The 23,452-nt window shown below is 30.3% G+C and overlaps 1 protein-coding gene across 8 annotated transcripts in view; it reads right to left on the bottom strand.

The window, feature by feature from the left end:
- LOC126745853 (high affinity cGMP-specific 3',5'-cyclic phosphodiesterase 9A) overlaps positions 1-23,452 on the bottom strand; it is a 332,464-nt gene that overhangs the window by 75,499 nt on the left and 233,513 nt on the right. For 7 of the 8 annotated variants that reach the window (XM_050453878.1, XM_050453879.1, XM_050453883.1 and 4 more), the window contains 3 exons: positions 9,620-9,747; positions 9,362-9,557; positions 2,185-2,299 (listed from right to left, as the gene is read on the bottom strand). In XM_050453878.1, the coding sequence (XP_050309835.1) occupies positions 2,185-2,299; positions 9,362-9,557; positions 9,620-9,747 (439 nt within the window). Of the gene's footprint in view, positions 1-2,184; positions 2,300-9,361; positions 9,558-9,619; positions 9,748-18,900; positions 19,028-23,452 lie in introns of those variants that run through there. The other variant, XM_050453881.1, reaches the window with a different exon arrangement.

Here is a 23,452-nt window from a genome sequence, read left to right as displayed (position 1 = left end):
TACATAATATGTAAAAATATCAATTTTCAACGCTATAAGTTTAAAGAGAATGAATTTTCATAGAAGAAGTTTTCACTTCATTTCACTCCTTCAGAATTCAGGTGGCGGAATTTTCGAGAATCTGTTGTTTTCCCTAAAATGAAATTAAATTGAGTGTTTAATTTCATTTTATTTGTAAGTGTTTTGCAGTTTTTTTTCCGAATAGCAATCAATTTAAGGATAAAAAAAAGATGTTAAAATCTTAAAAGGTGGTTTTAACCCCTTTAAAAAAAAACAAAAAAATGGAAATTAAGTAAAAAAAAATAAAATAAAAATGACGTGTTTTACCGTTTTTTTTTAAAAAGTACATAGTTTTGAAGCTATGATACATAAGGGGTGGTTTCAACACCTTCTCGATGGAATTTCAAAAAATCCCTTCTTGGTGAATGTCTACATAACTATAGGAATGTTGTCTTCAAATTTCATATTTCTAGGTTTTACAGTATGGGCTTGATGTGGCATTGATTATCAGTTAGGACAAGTATTTTTATATACCGGGTGGTGCGTCGCCAAGCGGAACATAGGAAATCCCATGTAAATTTTAAGGGGGTCAATTATTGGCTTCCCTGTACATTTTACAGAAAAAATTTAAGATAACTTTTTGAAGAGACCAATCTGTATATATTCCGACGCACCATCCGGTATATATATATATATATATATATATATATATATATATATATATATATATATAAAATACAAACGTGTGTTATTTCGCAACGAACCAGAGTCAGCAGTTCTAGGAATTGGCAACATTACCATTGTCTGCGCCCGATGCTCCTACCATGGGAACCGCTGACACCGCTGTACTATTTTGTATAAATACAGCACATATGATAATTTTAAGTTAGTTCTGTAAGATTAATTTTAAGTTGTATATTTCATCTATGTCCTTTGAATTTTGAAGTTTTAATAATTATTTTAATTAAATAATAATTATCTTATTAAATAAACATTTTTTAAAAAGCGAAATCGAGTTTTAAAGTGATAACATATATAGGTATTCGGTTTCAGTTAATCAGCTAAGCCTTACAGTCCACATAAAAAACTAATTCTCACTACGCTCTTTACTAACACCCGATCCTCAGTTTTTTGTCGATATCTCAAAAACAACTTGAGCTTTACAGAAAAAACAGAAACGAAAATTAAATATTAGTATCTATAGTATCTTTATTTTTATAATATTTTTTTTTTAATCTTTAGTATCTAAATGAGCGAGATTGTACTAAGGTTGAACCTAGAATTGCTTCTTGGCACATTCACTACCGACCACCCCGTATAGTTCAATTAATAAATATATATGGATGCTTCAACACGCACTGGATTAGTGCTTCTTGGCCAGTTTTCAGCATACCAGACCAAAAGTAAAATATGATTATAATTAGGTTTTTCGTCGTAAGTTTAAAACTGTTTTTTGTTTTTTTTGGCATATATTTTTTGATTTATTGTTAACTCGAAAGAGCGGGATTTTTACATAGTAATCAGTAATCAGAGAAAAAAAATTGCGATAGCTTTTCTACTTCAATCATATTTGTATCTTAAAGAATAAGGAAGTTAGCTGCAGTACCGACATATTTTCAGCCACTCTATATGTCCAAAATAAATTGACAAAAAGCCAGTCAATCTATATGGATAATCTTCAGAATTTAAAGCTTGTACTTAATGTACCCTACCGCCGATTAAAGCTTGTCGTTATCTTTTAGGGTCACCCTGTAGATAGTAATATAAATGGATATTAAGACTAAAATAATTAATTTTAAACTGCCGCAGAATTCTATCTTAGGTACCCTTGTTTATAACTTAAACTTCTGACAGGTTTAACTAGAAGTCTTCAGGCTCCCGCAGATGATGACCAAGAATTGTATGCTTTCTACTACCATACTGTTAAAAAGAGTAACGAATATATAATAAAGATTTAAGTTTCTTGAAATAATTTAGAAATACTTGTGAATACTGCCACCAAAAAAATTTTAATCGCTATGAAAAAAAACAACTGAATAATTGCAATATTAACTTACTGGCATACTATATTCTTTTTAAAATATTTTTATTTAATATTTCTTTTTAAAAATCTTCAATAAATCTTTTTCTATTATAAATGTGAGTAGCGAAGAAACTTAAGACATAGTGAATATATATACTTACCAAATATGAGCAAAATTTTGCTTAACTCTCTTTTTAACAGAATCGCTTTTTCTTCTATATTGCAATCGTCGACATTCTTCACTAGACAGTGGTTCTGGAAGTTGCTTATAAAACCCTAAAAATACGTTAGTATAAAAACTTTAAAATACACACAATATTTTACAACATTCTGACTTAGAGCAAAAACCATTAAAAGAAAATATTTCAAATCAAACAAATTACTTTACATATTTGAAATACATTATTTGAATTGCTATTTCACTTGCCAATGGATTCAATGACTTCATAAAATCAAAGTTTAATACTTTTAAAAGACAAGAAAGTAAAGGTAAAGGTGGCTTAGCGGTATTAGGTTCTAGGTGCTTGAAATAAATGTTAATTAATTGTTATTCCAAATGACATCAACTTGTAAGAATCTTAACATTTTTCTGTTTAAATTTGATGTAAGCAATTTATTTAACTAAGATAATCATTAGGATTTAAATTATTAATAAGAATTTAGATTTGCGAGGTATCCATATAAGTATGACCATATTTTTATGTTCTTATTTACCAGCTTATTTTGTGAGTAACCAGTTCTGTCTTAATTTTTTTTGTTGATTGCAATCTTTTATTTAAGGTCCGTTCTTTGTCTACATCTTTTAAACAAAATAGTTTAAAAAAATATGTATGCATGATCAAAAAATGTATTCGATGCAGTTAATAGAATAGGGCGATGGTAATTCATTCGTTCACAAGTCATTGCCATGTTTTATCCAATACATGGGCATGAGCCATAAAAAAATAACATATTTTTGATCCCGTAGATCGAAATTCCAAAGAGCATCTAAGTTATATATCATATTTCTTATAAATCTAAATAGTAATCATATAATATTATCACATCATTATTTTATATTTAACGTTTCAGCATTTTACCCGATTTAACCTTTTTATATTAATTGTTTTAAAAAAATAGTTTTGAATTAACTTTGTACTAGATTAGTCGTTTTCTATTTGAATAAAGTTTTTTTAAAAAACAAGTTTCGTGGCATCACTATACAGGGTGATTTTTATAAGAAGGTCATGCTTTTGGGGGATGATAGGGGACGTTCAAATATAACTTTTGATATAAGACACTATGCGTCGGAAATGCCTCAGAAGCAAAATACAGGGGGTTAAAGTTTTTAAAAAAATTAAGAAAATTATTTTTAGTTTTTTGACTGTTTAAGATATCGGTGTCAAATTTTCTCAATAAAGCTACCTAATAAAGATGCTTTAAATGTAAAAAGTAAATGTTTTAGTTTCAACCAGTGGCGTAGATCAGATAGGCATTAGAGTAACTTTTTAATAAAAAAAAATAGTACGCCACTGATAATAATAATAATTAATAATTAATTTAAAAGATGCTCAAAGTGGCCGCCATTTTGTTGGATACAGAGCCTGCAGCGTAATGTTAAATTGTCGTGAATTTTCTGAATAACTTCACATCTTTAATTTCGGTATTTGGTCTCGCACGAACTCATCGGATTCCCCGAGTGTGCATATTCGCTAACTCAATGCCACGCAAATTGCAAAGAGGGACGTGATAACAAAATAACTAATAGCTTTGACGGTTGCTAGAATATTTTTAACATACGAATCAAAACTTTGTTATAACGTCATCTTCCTGATTAATTTAAATAAGGTAGTTGTTCTGCCGTTGCTTTATTTTGAATGTTATGGAGCGATTTACGTGGAATGAATTGGCAGATATGCATCCAGAGGAAATGCTGTATTGGCTCGCGCGATTTATGCTGAACGTTTTCCCAATCGAATGGTCCCAGAGAGAAGAGTTTTTCTTAAGGTCGACAGAAGTCTACGTGAGAGAGGACAATTACAAGTAAGTACCTACTTAAAAAAAATAAAAACAAAAAATTAACATGTACTTTTTGTTTTAGGTGAACCCAGGCATAAGAGTTCGTGCAAGACTATTTGTGATAATGTTGAGAAGAAAATACTTCACAATATTGAAGAGGATCCAAATACAAGTACCCGAAAAATTGCTGATCACCTGAGGATAAGCCAAACGTTGGTTTGGAAAGTTTTGCATGATAACCACCTTTATCCATTTAAAAAACAAAAGGTTCAGCATCTGTTGCTCCAAGACTATGCTAATAGGTTCGCGTTTGCCACTTGGTATCTTCAACAAGGGGCTGAACACCCAGACATTCGCCAAGCTATTTTGTTTAGTGACGAATCAACGTTTTGCCGAGAGGGACATTTCAACCCAAGAAACCACAAACCAACAAAAATTCTCTGCGAATGTTTGAGCAGGCATCGTAGGGGAGAACTTGATTGGTACATTTGCGTACATTTGCCAAGACGTCTCATTGCAGGGAATTATTTGATTTTTCTTCGAGATGTACTGCCTGAACTTTTAGAAGATGTGCCATTGGATGTTCGGCAAATAATGTGGCTTCAACATGATTGTTGTCCGGCACACTATGGTCGCGTTGTCAGGGAATATTTGAACCAAAGATATCCTAGAGGTTGGATTGGGAGGGGAGGCCCAGTGGCTTGGCCAGCGCGCTCCCCCGATTTAAATCCCTGTGATTTTTATTTGTGGGGTCATTTGGACCAACTTATTTATTCTACACCTGTGCCAGATAAACATGATCTTTTGGCTCGCACTGCAGTAGCTGCAGGCGAAATTAAAGATAATGGTGAAGTTATTTAGAAAATTCACGAGAATTTAACATTACGCTGCAGGCTCTGTATCCAACAAAATGGCGGCCACTTTGAGCACCTTTTAAATTAATTATTAATTATTATTATTTATTATTTAGTATTTTTTAACGTTATTCAATAATTTTTTTTCCTCAGTTTTTATTAAAGTTATTTATTTTTAAATTCTGATAAAATGGTGCCTTTTGGGAAAAAGATGCAGGATACCTTTTTTTCTGTTAACTAAACCAAGGATTCTTAAAATTTTTGATTATCAGTGGCGTACTATTTTTTTTTATTAAAAAATTACTCTAACGCCTATCTGATCTACGCCACTGGTTGAAACTAAAACATTTACTTTTTACATTTAAAGCATCTTTATTAGGTAGCTTTATTGAGAAAATTTGACACCGATATCTTAAACAGTCAAAAAACTAAAAATTATTTTCTTAATTTTTTATATCATCCCCCAAAAGCATGACCTTCTTATAAAAATCACCCTGTATAATTGGCCCAGTCGGTTTTTAGGACTCTCTGACGTATTTTTTTCTAATTTTTTAAAGACTTCTACGCCGTTTCGTGCTTCTAACCAGTTGAGTGAATTGAGTTCAACGAGAAGATCCAGGAACAGTACAACGCCGCTGAACAGCAGCGTCGTGACAGCAACCAGGGTTTCCAGAGACGAAGACTTCAAAGGGATATTGGAGGACAGGGCACATGGATAAAATACTGGTTCTGCTGTAAGTACATATGTACATAATAATATAATCTTGATAGTAATAGCTGATATGAAAGTTCATCATCTTCAGATACAGAGGATTTTAGTTCAGGCTCACCAATTTCTTTAAGATTTAAAAACTTATATCGCTTAAGATCTCAGCTCACAATGTTCCATTTTATATGTTATATTTTAAAACAGGAATATTTAAATATGGTTCCCGAGTTTCACGGCCAACCGAATCCGCAATTAATATCTCCTCTTGTTCAGTAACAAATTGGCAAGAACCTAAAAACGATTTACTTAATGCTTATGCTGATAAGCGTGATGCCTATACTGTAAATATTGAAATGACTGAAATGAGAAACCATTTCAGTTTTATAATAGGATTAAACATTTATTAAATTTACAAATCTTTTATATTTCGACACACTATATAGCAAACTGATCTCTGGTGTTGTCTCAGTATTGCCGTAATTTAGCTTTAGGAGTTTTATTGAAAGGTTTAAAAGAACCCATAGGTGCACTTAAACAAACTAAAAATCCTCCAGATCTAAATACTGCCGTGAACATGTTAGTCAATGATTTTCAAATACAGTCACCTCAACAGAAATCTCGGAAAATAATAAATAGGCCCATCAATCTGCCATCATCTGTCGAGAAAAATGCCATGGCGCGCCATCTTGCATAAAATGCATGTTCTGCCTAACATTAAATGGCATATCTTCCAAAAGACCTTTAAGTTCATTTCGTAAGAAATTTAAGTACCAGGCTCCGTTCAAATTAGGTGGTAGTTTATAGGGGCCTATTATATGGTTTTCAATATTACCATACCAAATGTTAACTTTAAATTCATGCTGGAAATGACGACTGGCAACTGAGTGGCGGTTTTCAGTATCCCACATATGAGCATTTCTAGTTAAATACGCCGGGTCTAGTAAATGTAGCCTCATTTGTGAATAACACTCTACTAATAAGCATTGGATCTGCGTTTTGCATATTTTTAAACTGACGACGAAACTGCATGGTTTGCAAATCTGGTTCAAATCTGGGATTAAACACTGAATTGGTGTACAGTGGTATGAACTTCAGAAGAGGCCTTCTTTCTGAAGTACTTTACCAACACATGATTCGCTTACATTGCCGTCCATTAAAATTTAGTCGCTAATATACACAAACCATATCACGCATCTCCAAATTGGTAAACAAATTATGCCTACGCATTACTTAAAATGATTAAACTTTTTTACTCGTTTTAAAAGTTTTATTTGACATTCATAAAGTTTAATATAAATAATACAAATAAATTGTCTTAAAACAAACGCCAACTGCCAAAGATGCGATTTAAATAAAGTAGTAAATAAATATTATTTTGAATTTTTTTAAGTGGTGATTATGTCGAAAATGGTTGCTTCTGGCGACTTTAATAAAGTATAAATTTTTTATGTAAAATTAAAAAAGGAATTTATTTTGGTACTTTTTAAACCCATACACGGGGCTGAAAACAAGTTAGGGGTTTTAAAAAAGTAAAAACCAACGCAACGAGCGCCCTTACCGAAAACACGAAAATTGTATACGAAATTTTATTTTTCTCTTTAAAAGATGAATGTATTTTAAAAGATTCTCGTATGTTTTAAATTTCATGTCAGTATGTCAATTGGTTCAGGACCTATGTGAAAAAAACGATAAATCAAATAATACTCGTATACTTGACACCCTGTATTTCAGTTACTATTAAAGTTAGGATAAGGCAAGTTGACCTCAATCACATTATTTTGCCGTAAAGGAATCTACTGTTGTTCTATGTCCCATTACTTTCGGGATATCCTGTATATGTTTTTTTATAATACCTGTAAAAGCCTTGTAGATATTTTCATATCATCATTTTCTGAGGTTCACTAATTTTTTTTTATTTGTACAGTGAACAAACGTCAGTAAGTAAGGTTTAAACTAAATATTTTTAATGAAAAATATGGTTCGCCGCTTTTTGTTTTAATTTTTTGTTGTTTTTGTAATTCTCATTTATTTCTGAGCAAATTTGATCTCTTGACTTTCTTTTGTCCGAGGTTGCGTATTCGTTTAAAAAAATAAAATCCATCTACTTAAATGTATTGCCTATTTATTTTTAATGTTTAGATGTAATTCTAATTTTTGTTTTAAAAAGAAGGAAAAAGAAATTAAATAATTACAAAAAAATTTAAAAATTACCACCCTCTGCCATTTGTCGATGAATCCCATAAAAAATTCGTGGAAATTTTGAATTACGGCACATAAATTAATGATTCGATTTCTCAAGTCATCAATATTGAGTAGCAGAATCGTGTACACCAACGTTTTTAAATGACTTTATGTGGTAAAATCTAGTGAATTCATATCTGGTGACCGAGGTGGCCAAAACTTCCTGGGCCTATACAACGATTTGGATATGTTCTGTCTAAACAACGACGTGCTAATAAACTAAAATGGGCAGGAGCCCCATCGTACATAAACCACATTACTTGGTGAAAACGAGTGTGTTTTATGTTTCCCATTCAATCTCTGTGGTAGAAAATGTGGGCCAATAAGGTGGTCTCCAATGATTCCAACCCATACATTTAAAGAACATTATTGTTGGTGATGAGCTTCAACTATGGCATGGGGATTTTCATTTGCCCAAATGTGGTGTTTATGGTAGTTAATGATTGTCTCTCTGGAAAAATTAGCTTCGCCGGTAAATAGAATCTGCCTTAAAAACTGAGGGTTTTGCTCAATGACTTCTAACATCCAACGAGCAAATTCAAGATACCTAGAAAAATCTCATAGTAATACAGCCTGAACTTGTTGTATGTGATAAGGATATAATAACTGATTTTACATTTGACATTTGTTTGCATGACGGGTCCATCACGAGACCTATATGCACAACTGCCTTGGCAGCCCACTGTTTTGACAATTTCATTTCAATTTCAACTGATCCTTTAAAATAGTCCATACCGTAATATGATTGACATGTAGCTGCAGATTAATTTTTCTAGTACTGGTGTCAGGTTGATCATCAATTAAATTAAGTACTGCTTCTTCCAAGTCCGGTGATCTAATATCCCGTTGGCGACCACAAGCATGCTTTCTTGATTAAAAAGTCCCAGTTTCTCGTAGTCTTTAGATTTAGTCTTTGATGAAGGAGTGCAAATAATGTATGATCAGGTGCCATTCGTTGAGGGTACATTTCAGCATACATCCTAGATGCTTGCAATAAATTTCCATTAGCAAGACCATAAACAAAATGCATATCGGTCTTGTCTGCATTTGAATAATGTGCCATTTTGATGCAATTGATCAAAATTGCACAAAAAAGTGTCTACTTTAAAAGAGGCAAGAACTGACAATCATCAGCAGACATTTAATAGGTTAATAGAGATTAATAGGTTAATACATTATTTGAAAGGGTAAGTAAAAAACAAAAGAGGTTAAAAGGCTAAGTAAACAGTGGTATACCATATTTTTCATCATAATATTTACTTTAAACCTTGCACGAACGTCACTGAGACAATTAAAAAAAATTAGTGAGCTTCAGAAAATGCCTTTTGATGCATAGAAAATGCATACCAAATATTACTAAAATATCTACAGAGGTTGCACAGGTATTGTAAAAAAACATATATTTTTTTTCAATCTTTACCACCCGGTATCTTAAAAGTTGGCAAAACATTTTTTTTTGCTGAACAACTTATTTTCCACATTTTTGTTTCTTTAAAAAAACTCATGCAATAACTTAGAGTATCACAATCTACATACCAAGCCAGCTCAGGCTTTCATCTGTTTCCAATTTATATCGAAATACTTCAACTTCCTTTCTTAGATCTTCTACTACCGGAGGTAAAGGAAGCTCGGCTCGCATCTGCCTCTCAACAGCAGATACTCGAGCTTCGAGCGATTTTAGATTCACACAGGTCGATTCTTGTAACATAGGTAGACCATTTGCTGCTACAACCTAAAAATATATAATGACATTATACTATAAACATAAATAAATGAATTTGAGTAAGATCTTACCTTAAGAGAATACACATTATTAGGCGTATTTGGCGGCAAATCGGCGCTGATATTAAGTAGCTGACCAGCAGCGTTGTACAACTTCAGAATGTCGCTGGGACCAGCTTCCACAGCAGATCGAAATATTCCTGAAATATTCAAAGTCATTGCGAGTAATAGATATTGAAAAACGCAAATCATAAATTTTGTAAATAAAATGCAATAGATGGCATAATGTCTTTTAACAAACAATATTAGTAATCTACAAAGAATAGAAATTACTTCAAAAAGTCATAATTTTAAATTACTTTAAACAATTTACTTTAAAAAAATGCGGGTTTGTCATGTATAAAATAAAAATGTATTTACACTATATGCCAACAAATCTAATGTAATTTTGACATAAAACAGAATCACTGTCAAATACAACTAATCTTTGTACTCACAAAATGTAACAGCTTAAAATTACTAATCTATGCATCAGTCTAAATCACCCAAAAGGTATCTAAAACTTTACGGTATTACCTTTACATAAACTTAACAAAAAAAACTTTGATTCAGACCTTTCCAAATTTTTGGCTGTGTATGCTCTAAGAATAAATTATTGCATTCTACAATGCACTCTGACATGAGGTATGGAATCAATTAGGGGAGCAGTAGCTATAATAATAAAAATTTAGTTATTTGCAATTTGCCCGTTCAGTATACAGAATCTTTTAGAGAGGCTTTCAAACAACTAATAGTGCGTTACGGCTGTTATTAAATTATTAGAATTTTTTTTTTTGTTACCAATTTAATGAATTTCTGAATAATCACGAACCAGTTTATTATTATAAGAAATTGTATTATTTTATGTTTGTCTTTTTTTTATGGCTCTGATACTATTTGCATTGAATTTTGTTTTGCGCGATTTAAATTAATTAAAACCGTTTATTTCTTTACATTCATTAATTGCAGTAAGGGGGCATACTAATCATTTAGAATAAATATTAAGATGGGTTCTCCTAAATTAAATACAGTTCACTTCAAAGTTGTACCCAAAGATTATTTAAGGTCTTATTTCCCTTAATAAAATCGACTACACTCCAACTAATGATTCTTTCCATTGTTTCTACCTGTATCTATTTAAGTTAGGTACATGTAAAACAAAAGAGAATTTTTCTAAAACATAACTCTTTATAATCATAATACTCATAATAGAGGTACCATGCAGAATCGAGATAGTTATAGAACGACAATTTATAAAAAAAAAAGATTTTCAATTATGGTAAATTTTCTAATAAATTAAGTGAAAAAGATCTAATACTCTTATTTACAACAAGCATTAAAGAATCTACTCGATTTGACGAATTCGACGAAAAAAACAAACGAGACAATCTCTTGTTGTAATAGGCAAATATAATATATTACTTATAATGAATGTATGTTATTTCACGATTTCACGGTATAATGATGGTTTTATTTTGTGTAAGTACTTGCAATTTTTAATCGTATTTGGTTAATTATTATTTTTTTACTGTACGAAATATTTTTTGAATTTGCTTTTCGACAATGGGTTTTTTTGGGTGGTTGACTGGGATTGTATCAAAAATCATTTTTCTTTTTAGGATCTTAGTATATTCATTCAATGTTACTATTGTATATTTTATATAAAATACCATGTCCTTATACTTTATTTAAAATACCATGAGAACTGCGGAAGTTTCAAATTAAACACATTTTTCATAACAGGTTGTTTTAAATTAAGTCCGCAATATGCTCCTATATTTCTGCAGATACAAAGCTGATTAAGTTGGTAAAGTTGAGGCATTTTATCCACTGATTGATAGCGTAAAAACAATTAAAAGTCGCTCTTTCACATTTTTCACACAAAACATCCTTTGCTTAATTGGGACACCCTGTATATTATCCACAAATCAAAAGCATTTTTGTTTAAATAAAAAAAAATTTATACATCTTTAACCTGAGGATAAAAAAACGAATTTTAAACACTTTTTACTTTTAGCCTAGTACGCCATAAAATATATCAACATTTTATTTATGCGTACTCCAAAACAAACCACTTTTAATAGCTTTCTCGAGAAAATCGTTAATTTAGATATTACAGAGGCAAGTTTAATTTTGCATTTAATAAAAGTCGGTAAGCTCACCAAGTGAGAAGGTCAAATCCACCTAATCTCATATGTCAAATAGGAAACCCCATCGTGTCACATCATTACAAGGAACCTAGAACTGTCTATTCTACGAAACCAATAAAATCTAAATCGGTTGACAAACAGGCGAATAGTAAGCAACAATGTATGGTAATAATAGATATTTTATTGACCGCAAACTTTACCTCCCAACAATGTGAAGACTTATTTTATTAAATATCAAAATGTGTGAAGTTATTAGCGAGGCAATAATAAAATAAAATGATTTACTGATTTTTGAAGAACACAGAAGAGTACAAAAAATAAAAGATTTATATATTCCTCTTTTTAGGCCTCATTTGACGTAAGTAACTTTGTCACCTCAATTCCACGTCTCGAAGATTTACCTATTATCGTGTGGTTTTTACAACTAAATAAATTAAACGGGATAATATTGATATCCTTTCAATTTTTAAATTTTGCTTGTCACAAGGACTTTTTTGTTTTTTAATTTAAAAAAAAAAGAATCAGTTGGCATTGGCATGGCCAATCCATTTTCTTCAATTTTAGCCGACTAAAAATAAGATAATCTAGAGAGAACTTTCGTTTCTATATTGTTGACTGAATATATGATTTTAAGTTGAGTAAGTTTTAAATTATGTTTTCTAAATATGGATGCTGTAGCTGTATGTTTACAATAGTTTCCAATGATCTTTAAACAGCCTTAACTTCTTAGATACCACAATTACTAAGAACAATTACCTCCCCTTCAAAAATTTCAAAATCCAACTTAAACGGACCACATTATCTGCTTCCAATCCAATCACACAAAATGGCATGCTTTCTTGTTATTGTTTACATTGTTACGTTAATCGCTTATTTTATTAAGTAAGTCATTAAAATCTGTTGTGGACATTGAAATATTTATCAGTGTTCACAGATTTTATTAATTAAACAAATATTATCAAAGATATCATGCTTAACAATCGATACAACCCAAGCATTGATGACAAACAAATTTCCAAAATAAAAACAAAAAGGCAAGCAATAATGGTCATTCTCTAGACCCTCCTTATTTTAAATATGTATTGACATTTTCCTAAGCCCTTTTTCTTAACAGATTTCCATTCCAGAGTATTAAGCAATAATTGTCTATTAATATTGTATCTTTTAACAGAACTAACTCCCTTGGCTCAATAGACAATAAACAAATTCTACCTTATGTTCAAAGAAGTAGTGTTTATAAACTCAAATATGCAGATTGTCATGCCATATATAGGAGGTCCCAAGTATATTTACTTGCGATTTTTTTCAACCCGTATATTCATAAAGAAAAAGTTAAGATAAAAAGTGTTTGAAAATACTTATTTTGTTGATAGTATTGGTAAATGAACAGAGTATCTCAGAAACAAAGTTTTCATTGTCAAGTAAGTTTTTCGGCCTTCCATTTAAGAACGCCCTACGAGAAATTTAGCACACTTACTATTTAATATTATCCTGAATGTACTTGGAAATCGTTTTGAACATTTTAAACGATTTACGTAAAAATTAATATACAGTGTGTCCCAAAATTGCAATATAAATTATAATGTTATTGTTCTTTTTTTCATGGCTTTTATTGGTTATGTCTAAAGAGTTATATCAAGTTATATCCAAAACACGTAATTCATAATCTTTTATTTGCAAATTTTCAACCACTTGGTTTCACCGAATAATATTGTAAGCTACAGTATTATGAATAGGTTTTAGAACCACATAACTTTAAGAGCATTGCTTTTTTTGTAAACATTTTTTTTTCGTAAGGAATTTTATAACTTGTTTATGAAACTTGGAAAAATTGTAGTATACCATATTCGTTTAAACAGTAAAAGTATTAAATTTTAACATTGTTAAAAGTGACTGGTGTTAAGTGGAAAGTCTTACTTTTTAAATGATCATTTTAAATCAAATATGATAGTAGTAATCAGATTTAAGTACTTTTCCTAATTTAGATGCAATGTCCTATTTATCTGAAAAGCACAACATTGAAATCTTATCGATGATTGGATACGGAGATAGAACAAGAACCAAAAAAACGTATGGACTTATTCAAAGTCATGGAAGTTAGCAACAGAATCAGAAATGAAAATCAAATTTTTACAGTCGCCCAGATAATTTCTGCATACAATCTATTTTTTTGCATATTTAAGGATTAAATCTGATTTTAAACATCTAAAATAAAATTAAGAGAAAAACTATAATTACATATAGACAAAAAGGGTGTAGATTTGATTTTTTTTCGGCATAAAAGATAAATGTTTGTAAAATAATAAATAACTTATAAAATCACAGTAATTGTTAAAAATTTTGTTACACCTTCAAACTTGGTGTATAAATGAAAGATAATAAAATACATGATATATCTCAAAGACAGACGTTTTTTCAGGGGATGAAGGGGTGTAAGCCACCCCCAAATAAGTTAAAAAATTGTAGTAAATAGTAATAATTTGGTTAATTTGATCTTGCGTTTATATCCTTTTAAGTGGTACGCATACTCTTCTATGTGATTTTCAGATTTAACACCCTTTTGGAAAATTTTCACTAGAATAAATTGCTCCCGTACTTCATAAATAAATTTAAAATATTTACAATTTTTGTGCTTGCATATTGCATATTCAATTATTTTTGATTCGTATGGTCCATTTTTTTAATTTATTCGGTAACCTTTAAAAACAATAACACATGTTATATGGTAGGAAGATATATTTTCCTTCCAAAAATGTTATAAGACTTATTTCGGCCTGTTGCGTTATATCCTATACTATTTATGAATCGTTTTATTTCAGTACTAACTAATAAAGAAAATTAATTTGAAATATTCTGTATGTTATGAGCCGGCTGATTTTTATCATTTTCATTGACTACTTGTGGTTTTTGGAGTCTTTGACTAGATGAATCTAAGGAATTTCTGTTTTGTGCACTTCGGTGGTTGGCATTAAGTTACTGCTATTTTCAGATTCAAAATTTTGTTCGGGTTGTTTTTTAATAACACGGGCTATTGCATATTAATTTCTTTTAACTAAAGCTAAAATTTTCATTCTATTTTTAAAATTATCTTTTAAATTCAGAAAATTACAGAGTTGTGAAAGCTTCGAAGGACTTGCTCTTGGAGAACAACAATGAATATTTGCAATTTCGTATTTTATATTAGATAAAAACTGTCCTATTTTCAAAATACATAATTCATTTCCACCTTTTTTCGGTCTTCCTGGGATACCTGCCATTATAACTGAAATTGTGTGATTAACTGACTTGACACACAGAATGTAACGATTACACTTAAAAAGGTTCTCTTTATTTAAGCTTAAATACTAAATTTCAATAAAAACCTTGTAAATTAAAATATTATTTAAAAAAGTTAATATAATATTTTAATTTATTAATATTTAAAAGCCGATTTAGAATAATTATTATAAAAATCCAGCTTAAGTTAGTCTTGACTAAATTGTAACCTTGAATAATTTTCTTACCTAAGCTTATCTAACTTTACTAAGCACTATCTAACTTTAGTTAATCTTACTTAACCTAACTTGACCCTGTATTACCTTATCTAGCCTTACCTAACTTTACCTAACCTTACCCAGCTTTCCCTAAGCTTACCTTATCTAATTACTTAACTTTACCACTTAACCTTAACTAACCTAATATAATCCAACTTAACTGCAGTGTAAAAAGAAAATCATGAAAAAATTAGAAAGACATTTGTGTAAACAAATAAATAACATAAATTAAAATCACCCAAACTAATTAATAAAAAACCTCTACTTTACAACCTCACAAGACAAAACATCTAAATGTTATATAGCAAAGTAAGCGAATAAAACAAAAAGTCCAAAATTTTGATATTTTATTTGGACTGGTCGTCGGTATATTAACTTTCACCGTCTTCTCGAAGCAAAATGCATCTAGCAGGGGTAATGTATAAATAGTGGCGACGCCTTACAATGGGGTTTTTGTTTCTCGACTAGAGAACCATCCGGTTAAGCCTCGAGCGCATATGATATTAACTGTTATTGTTCTAACGAATTATGAGACTTTATTATACACCTATTTTGTTATACATTTTGATGAAAAACTATGTTTTTGGATAACTATTTGATGTGGCTTACACCCATTTACTACAAAAAAAGTGTCTCTCTAACATATACAGGACGTTTCATTAATAAGGCATGAAAATTTAATTAAATTTTAAAATATTTGGAGGTCCTTATGAAATTGTAAAATACTTACTGAGTTACTTAACACATACACAAATTCTAAACAATAACAAACAATACTTATATGGTACATTGCACGACATCTAGTGAACAGTTAAAATTATAACAAAATTGAACAATATGAGATTAGCAGATTTCTACTGAGTACTGGGAGCGGGTGAGAGAGAACCATCAAATCCAGATCAAATCAAATGTCTACTGAGTACTGGGAGCGGGTGAGAGAGAACCATCAAAGTCAGATCAAATCAAATGTCAGTGTTACTGTTAGGACCCAAGGAATTAAAGAAAGTGTTGCTCTCAAATTGAGTTTGCTCATTAATACAAGTGTAAACCGGTGATTTGATGGCATTTATTTATTTCCAGGATTTCTAAAAGATGCAACCTTAACCCCTTCTGACAAACATGGAGCACCTCGGTATCCGTCCCAGGCTCGAACCCATGTCCGGTCTCAATAATATGATTGGCGAAAGGAGAAGAGGTATTGGTTATAAATCGGTTTCTATTCTTTTCAATGAGTTTATTATGTTCTTTGACTCTCGTCTCGATTCTCCTTCCGCTTTGTCCGATGTAGCACACATTTCAGTCAGGATGAGAACATTTTAGTCTGTAAACACCGGATCTGTGTGTGACGGGAGTTTTATCTTTGGTGTTGACTAGAGATTTAGACAAATTATTCGAAGTTCTGAAACAAACACGCAACCGCTCATCGGAGTCCCTCGACAAACTCGTAGCAACCTGATGGGATATGTTTCCAAAATATGATATGCTTCTGTACACGCCATCGGTTTTGTATATACATATGTGGCTTATTTAAATGTTTGTAAAGATGTTTAAAATAAAGAGAATTTATAATCTTGTCAGGATAACCATTGTTCCGAGCAATTTGAAAAATTATATTGAGTTCCTTTTTAAAATGTTTTTGAGAAAGAGTGAGTTAAGTGAGTTAAATGCGGAAAGCTTTTGACTAACTGGATGGTTTGAAAAAAAGGGTATAACGTTATCCCTAGCAGTTGATTTTCTATAAATTTCAAATTCGAGTTTTATGTTGTTTGTTCTTTTAATTAAGAGGTCTAAAAAAGGTAGATTGCCTGATTGCTCCTGTTCGAGAGTGAAATGAACAGAAGGATTGATAGAGTTTAGAAATGCCTGAAATTCCAGTAAGTCCTCCGTGGAACCAGTGAAAACTGTAAATATGTCATCGACGTACCTATATCAACATCTTATATGTTTTTTATAAATCTCGCAATTTGAGATTTCTCTTTCAAGAAAAAACATAACACTTCTGCCAGAAAAGGTGACAAGTTGGAACCCATTGCAAGACCAGACTTTTGACAATATAATTTATTATCAACTTGAAAGAAGTTTTGCTTCAGTACACATCAAATCACCGGTTTACACTTATATTAATGAGCAAACTCAATTTGAGAGCAACACTTGGGTCCTAACAGTAACACTGACATTTGATTTGATCTGATTTATTAACACACATTTATTTGTTTATTTGTTCACACCTTATAACACTACAGACCGATGGTTCTCTCTCACTCGCTCCCAGTACTTAGTAGAAATCTGCTAATCTCATATTGTTCAATTTTGTTATAATTTTAACTATTCACTAGATGTTGTGCAATGTACCATATAAGCGTTGATTGAGAATGTGGGAAGATGCGCAACCTTATGGGCAAAATCGTGCCACTAAAAGCGGCTGGCGGATAGATGGCGCAACAAGAAGCGCGCCCCGGTCTCGTTTAAAAATCATTTCATTGTTTAGAGATCGGACGAACAGGCTTAGGAGTTTTCGCACACACCTAGATTATTAAATTTGAATTTCCTTTATTTTTATTATTTTTTAATACTTTTAATTGAGCAGATTTATTTTGTTTGTTTTTAAATAAAACTTGTTAATAGGTCGTCACTTAAAATGAATATTTGCGTTTATCGTGGATGCAGTAACGTGGAGAAAAGGACAAACAATATTATAAGTTTTTTTTAAGTTCCCTTTAAAAAAGCCAGAAATACTCGCTGAGTGGATAAATAGTTGTGGAAACCAGGAAATATATGTTATGAATGAGGTTTTACTAAAAAATAGACTTATTTATGAAAAACATTTTAATAAAGACTACATTTATATAAGTGGCAGACGAACAATGCATCATAAGGCGGCTGTTCCCAAATTTTGGAAAGGTAAGTAATCTTTAATAAGAGGATATTTTAACATTCAGTTATTTTCTGTGTGACACTAACTTTCTTATTTTATATGGGACACTTGGTATAGTAGTACGTATTTTAATAGAAAATCATATTCACAAAACAATGATACCCCATTTGCTACTTTTTTGTATTATATTCATAGAAAAAAAAAATATAATTTTAAATAGAGTGCCATGAAAGAGATAAAGTCTTAATTTTCAATTAAGTAATCACGCAAAACTAGTTTTCACTGTATTTTATTACTTAGATCTGTTATGAGTTATTTATTTTATTGGGTATTACGTCACTTATAGCAAAAATCAATTTAGAAAATACTATCTCACACGCTCAAAAATTGAAAAGATGAAGAAAATAGACTTATTCACGTATATATATATGAAGGTAAATCTTTAATGATATCTTTCGTTATACTTAATTTAATTTAAGTTCAATAAGTTTTAAATACAATAATTTACTTAAGGTATAATAGATTTTTTTTATATACCTAGGAACTGAAGTTTAATCTCCGAGTTCGTTTTTTTTTCAATATCCTACCTAACTTAGTTATGAATATTAAAATTAAAAACGATAAAAACAACGAGAAGACCTAATTTTTAAATAAAAATACCTAATTTGAACCAACGTTTCGGTAGTTATATCTACTACCGTTATCAAGGTAAATAAAGTTAAATTAAATTAAATTAAAGGTATGAACAAAGTATACCTATCTTTTAAATTTCTCGTTACTACTTCCTTTACAACTCCTCCCTTTAAAATACTTTTAATAATTACTTTAAATACTTTTTTATATAATTTCACGGTTGATTAATAGCTTGACAAACTGTTTTGAAAGATAACAAAAACTTCAAATGTTATCTACTTCTTTTAAAATTAAAGGGGTGTGATCTTAATGTAATTTAATGATAAAAAATATATGAATATCATATATTTTAAATTATTAATTAATTTTAAGAATGCCTGGTTCTGTTCTACCGCTGTTTTTAACAAAGGAATCCATGTATTAATAAAATCAACCGAACAAGTAGCTAAGCATTTATCTTCATTTAACATTATAAATGCACTTTCCTTTAGTTTACGTAATTTTGAAATTGGTTTCTTTGCTAAAATTGAGGAAGGATTCCAGTTTATTCTATGGTTATTATCAAATGCATGTTGTGTAATTTTGGATTTTTGAAAATCATTGTTTTTTAATCGAATAATTCAAATAAAACCGTTTTAAAGTTTGACAAGGTATTCTAATGTAATGTTTTTGGATATTTCGCAAAAGTTTATTAATTTTAGTCAGTCTAGTCAGAATTCACCAAGAAAATGTCGATAAATTATTACTTTTATTTCAACAAGCAAAATTTAATTTGTGTTTATTTTTGCCGTGAGTTGTGTATTGAGTGTTTTTAATTAACATCTTCTGAATATTTTAATATTGAAGGTTATAGCGCATACTATAATGGAGAGGATTTAATAGTAATGATTCGCTGATAATGTTTTTTGATGACAAATTGCAAAATAATATAGAAATCTTTACAGAGGATATAGATATTGACTTGAAGGACTAAATAGCAGTACAGTAAATGAATATCTCAGTCCCATATCAAATTGTGGTTTTCTGCTCTATATTAAAGTAAAAAATAGATATGACTCAGACTCCTGCTTACATCCATTTTTTATCAACACCAGCACAACAACAAAACAAATAACTTGTTATATATTATTTGTGTCATAGATCACTATCCAATTATGGTTGAAATTTAATTAAAAAATTAATGACTTGGAATTATTAACATTAAATTTCACAAACTATGACTGGAGGTTACAGAAATTCAGGACTCTGAAGATGCTACTATTATTTTTGTTAAAAAACTTCAAAAATTATGAAGGCATCTGAGAGAATAGAAATGTTTAAAAACACTAAAAAAAGAGCGACGGAATGGATAACAAGAGGACTGTCTAAACCTCTTTGGCCTCAATTAAACACGGTACAGGGATAGACTGCAGAAAAACCTACAAAAACATTACGATCATGAATTATAAACACTTACAAAGCTTATAGAAATCATTTAAATAAACTAATAAATATAACAAAGTATACATTTTATAAAAACAAAATAGAAATAGAAACAAGATATGAAAAAAGTATATAAAATCATAAATAAGATAACCGGTGGAGCCGAAAAAGAAAAACAAAGTTGATGATGGCTCTTTAAAGACAGAACGTCGTATTTTAAATTTAATGGTGTCATCGTATAGGCGAGAAAAAGTGGTCACAATAATTTATTCATTTAATAAATACTTTTGTTATATATTTTTTAATAACACCAGAAAAAAATTAAAATGATTTTCCCAAATTTCAGTTTTTTGCAAAATTTAGGAAGTATTTTGATTTTATTATAAAAGGAAACTATATTGCTCAACTTTCCTCTAATTATACCACCTCTATTGACGTCACGTATTTAAATATATATATATATATATATATATTTTGTATTAATTTTTGTCTCAAAAACTTATTTAAGTAAGTAATTATTTGTTTATAAAATTTAACTTTTAAGAAATTTCAATGTCTCCACCCTTAAGTAGATCACTCATCACTTGACCACCTAAATGACACCACTGTGTTGTATGTTAAAAAAAAATAATAAAAACATAATTGACGGCATCATCCTATGTCTTAAAAAAATATCAAACACGGCCGCGTAATTGGAGATTCCAGCGTCGTTAAAAACCTGACTCAAAGAGGCCAGTCCACCAGCTAAAATAAATCGTTCCTAGATTTCACGCTTCGCGGCAGCACCGCACGGTGCACGAAACTGAACTGCAATCCGATAGTCGAACGGGTACACTTTTTAACACAGGATTGCGTATCTTCCCAAATATTCAATCAACGATATACGTATTGTTTGTTATTGTTTAGAATTTGTGTATGTGTTAAGTAACTCAGTAAGTATTTTACAATTTCATAATTTTATCTGTATTTTTTATGTCACCTGTCAAGAAAAAAATGTTCGTATATTTTTTTTGGCACTGTTTGACTGTTTGTAATATATTTTAGAGTCTGATGATGGCAAGAACACTTGCCGAAATGCATCACTCCTGAAATTAGAGGATTACCATTTTATTTGTGGAGAAAAAACTTCCCCTACTAACTTTTCAATAAAATTATTACTACTTGCTACGATTTTTTAAGTTATTTGGGGGTGGCTTACACCCCTTCATCCCCTGAAAAAAACGTGTCTTTGAGATATATCATGTATTTTATTATTTTTTATTTATGTGCCAAGTTTGAAGGTGTAACAAAATTATTACTAATACTACGATTTTTTAAGTTAATTTATTATTTTACAAACATTTATCTTTTATGCCGAAAAAAAAATCAAATCTACACTTTTTTTGTCTATATGTAATTATAGTTTTTCTCTTAACTTTATTTTAGATGTTTAAAATCAGATTTAATCCTTAAATATGCAAAAAAAATAGATTGCGTGCAGAACTTATCTGGGCGACTGTAAAAATTTGATTTTTGTTTCTGATTCTGTTGCTAACTTCCATGATGTCTAATTCAAATACGTGTATCCTGATTTATCACCGATATCTCAAGGTACTTTAAGCAAAATTGAAAATGCCACATTAGAAAAAGAATTATTTCTCATAAATCTGCTTAATGAAAATCCCAAAATGAATGTATTATTATCCGTTCAAGAAAATCCAAGACAAGAAGCGCGCGAATTGGCAGTGAGTCAGTCTTCACTAGTAAGTATGTTGAAACCTTTCATACTCATTACTAAAATGTATAAAATGAATCTTATCTAAAAATATACTAGTTTGATAAATGCAAAAAGTAAAGAATGTAAGGTATACAATTAAGTCAAATTCTAATGGCCCTCCGTATAGACAGACAGACCAATACGTCCTATTATAAGGCCGGAACGCTTAACGTGTGACATCATCTGTAGGCCTAAGCATTTAGCAGTGTATATAAATCATCAGAAGTTTTAACGTAAAATGATCATAGTATGTGAATTTTCTGAATGATATTTAAGGGTTTCTGGTTTAAACAGGGCTGCCAGAACGTGAACACAATTCTAAGTCGCATCTCATTCGATTTTTTTTTGGCAAAACAAATTTTCAAAACAAAAACCCCTTATTGTATTTGTTGAATCTTTTTTACAATAAGTACTAGTTTTTTTTTTAATATGGCTCTACTACTATTTTGGTAAAAGGTTCTTGGTACTTATCTAGTAAATTTTTTACCTTAAGGGAACTTTTTACATTTACAATTTTCCACCATGTCTCTATAATGCTAATAAAATCTGCTGTATCTTGTGAAAAAGACATATTACTAACAAAACTCTTCAGAGCCTTGATTACAAAAGGATTAAAAATGTTAACTGCTAATTTACCATTTTGCCTCTCTATAGATAATGGATATAAAGCTTTTAAGCTAGGTGAATAGCCATGTTTTAATAATTTGTCTTGTTCCAAGTCATGCAGTCTTTTAATGATGGAAAAAGCAGCACATTTTTCTTGACCTGTCTCAAAATTAAGATAATAAAATTTTTGATCAGGTTTTTAATTAAGCTAGTTATTAAAAATCAATTCACTAAATGAACTATGTCAAAAAGATAAAATAAGGTTCTTGCTGGATCAATAGGATGTGGGTAAACCATGCTGAGTTTATTAAAGGGTGAAATATTACTCATTATAATACTATTATAAATAATATTACTCTACTATTTACTGCATTATTATCAGTAATTGTACAAAACACTAGGTAACCAATTTCCTCTAAATTTTCTATTATTATTTTAACAAACTTATATAACATTTCCAAATTTATTCTGGACACAGGACATATATGAATACCTTCTTTGAAACTTGAACATGGGCTAGTTAGCATAAATGCCACTGCAGATGTTGCATTAGTATTGTTATTTACTGCAATTCCTACAGTATTGCCTCCTTTATAATCCGAACAGGGGTCAATATGAATTTCATCAAAAAAAAAGATACCATTTTTGTCTTTATTGTATGTTAGATACTGAAAAATATTCTAAGCATAGGTTAAAAAATATTTTCTTTTATCAATGTTAGGATCGGTTAAAAATGTATTGCAAATGTTTTTTACTGTTTTGGGATGAGGCAGTATAAGATGGACATGGTTAGGCAAATATTTATAACAATGGGGACTGATAGTAAATAAAATTGAACATAAGATAATTGGGCTGAGTGAATATATATACCTCTCCCTTGTTAAACATAAT

Source organism: Anthonomus grandis, chromosome 16 (genome assembly GCF_022605725.1).
Source record: "Anthonomus grandis grandis chromosome 16, icAntGran1.3, whole genome shotgun sequence".
Lineage (NCBI taxonomy): Eukaryota > Metazoa > Arthropoda > Insecta > Coleoptera > Curculionidae > Anthonomus > Anthonomus grandis.
Note: the sequence above shows the minus strand (reverse complement) of the source record. Positions and strands in the feature narration are given on the sequence as shown.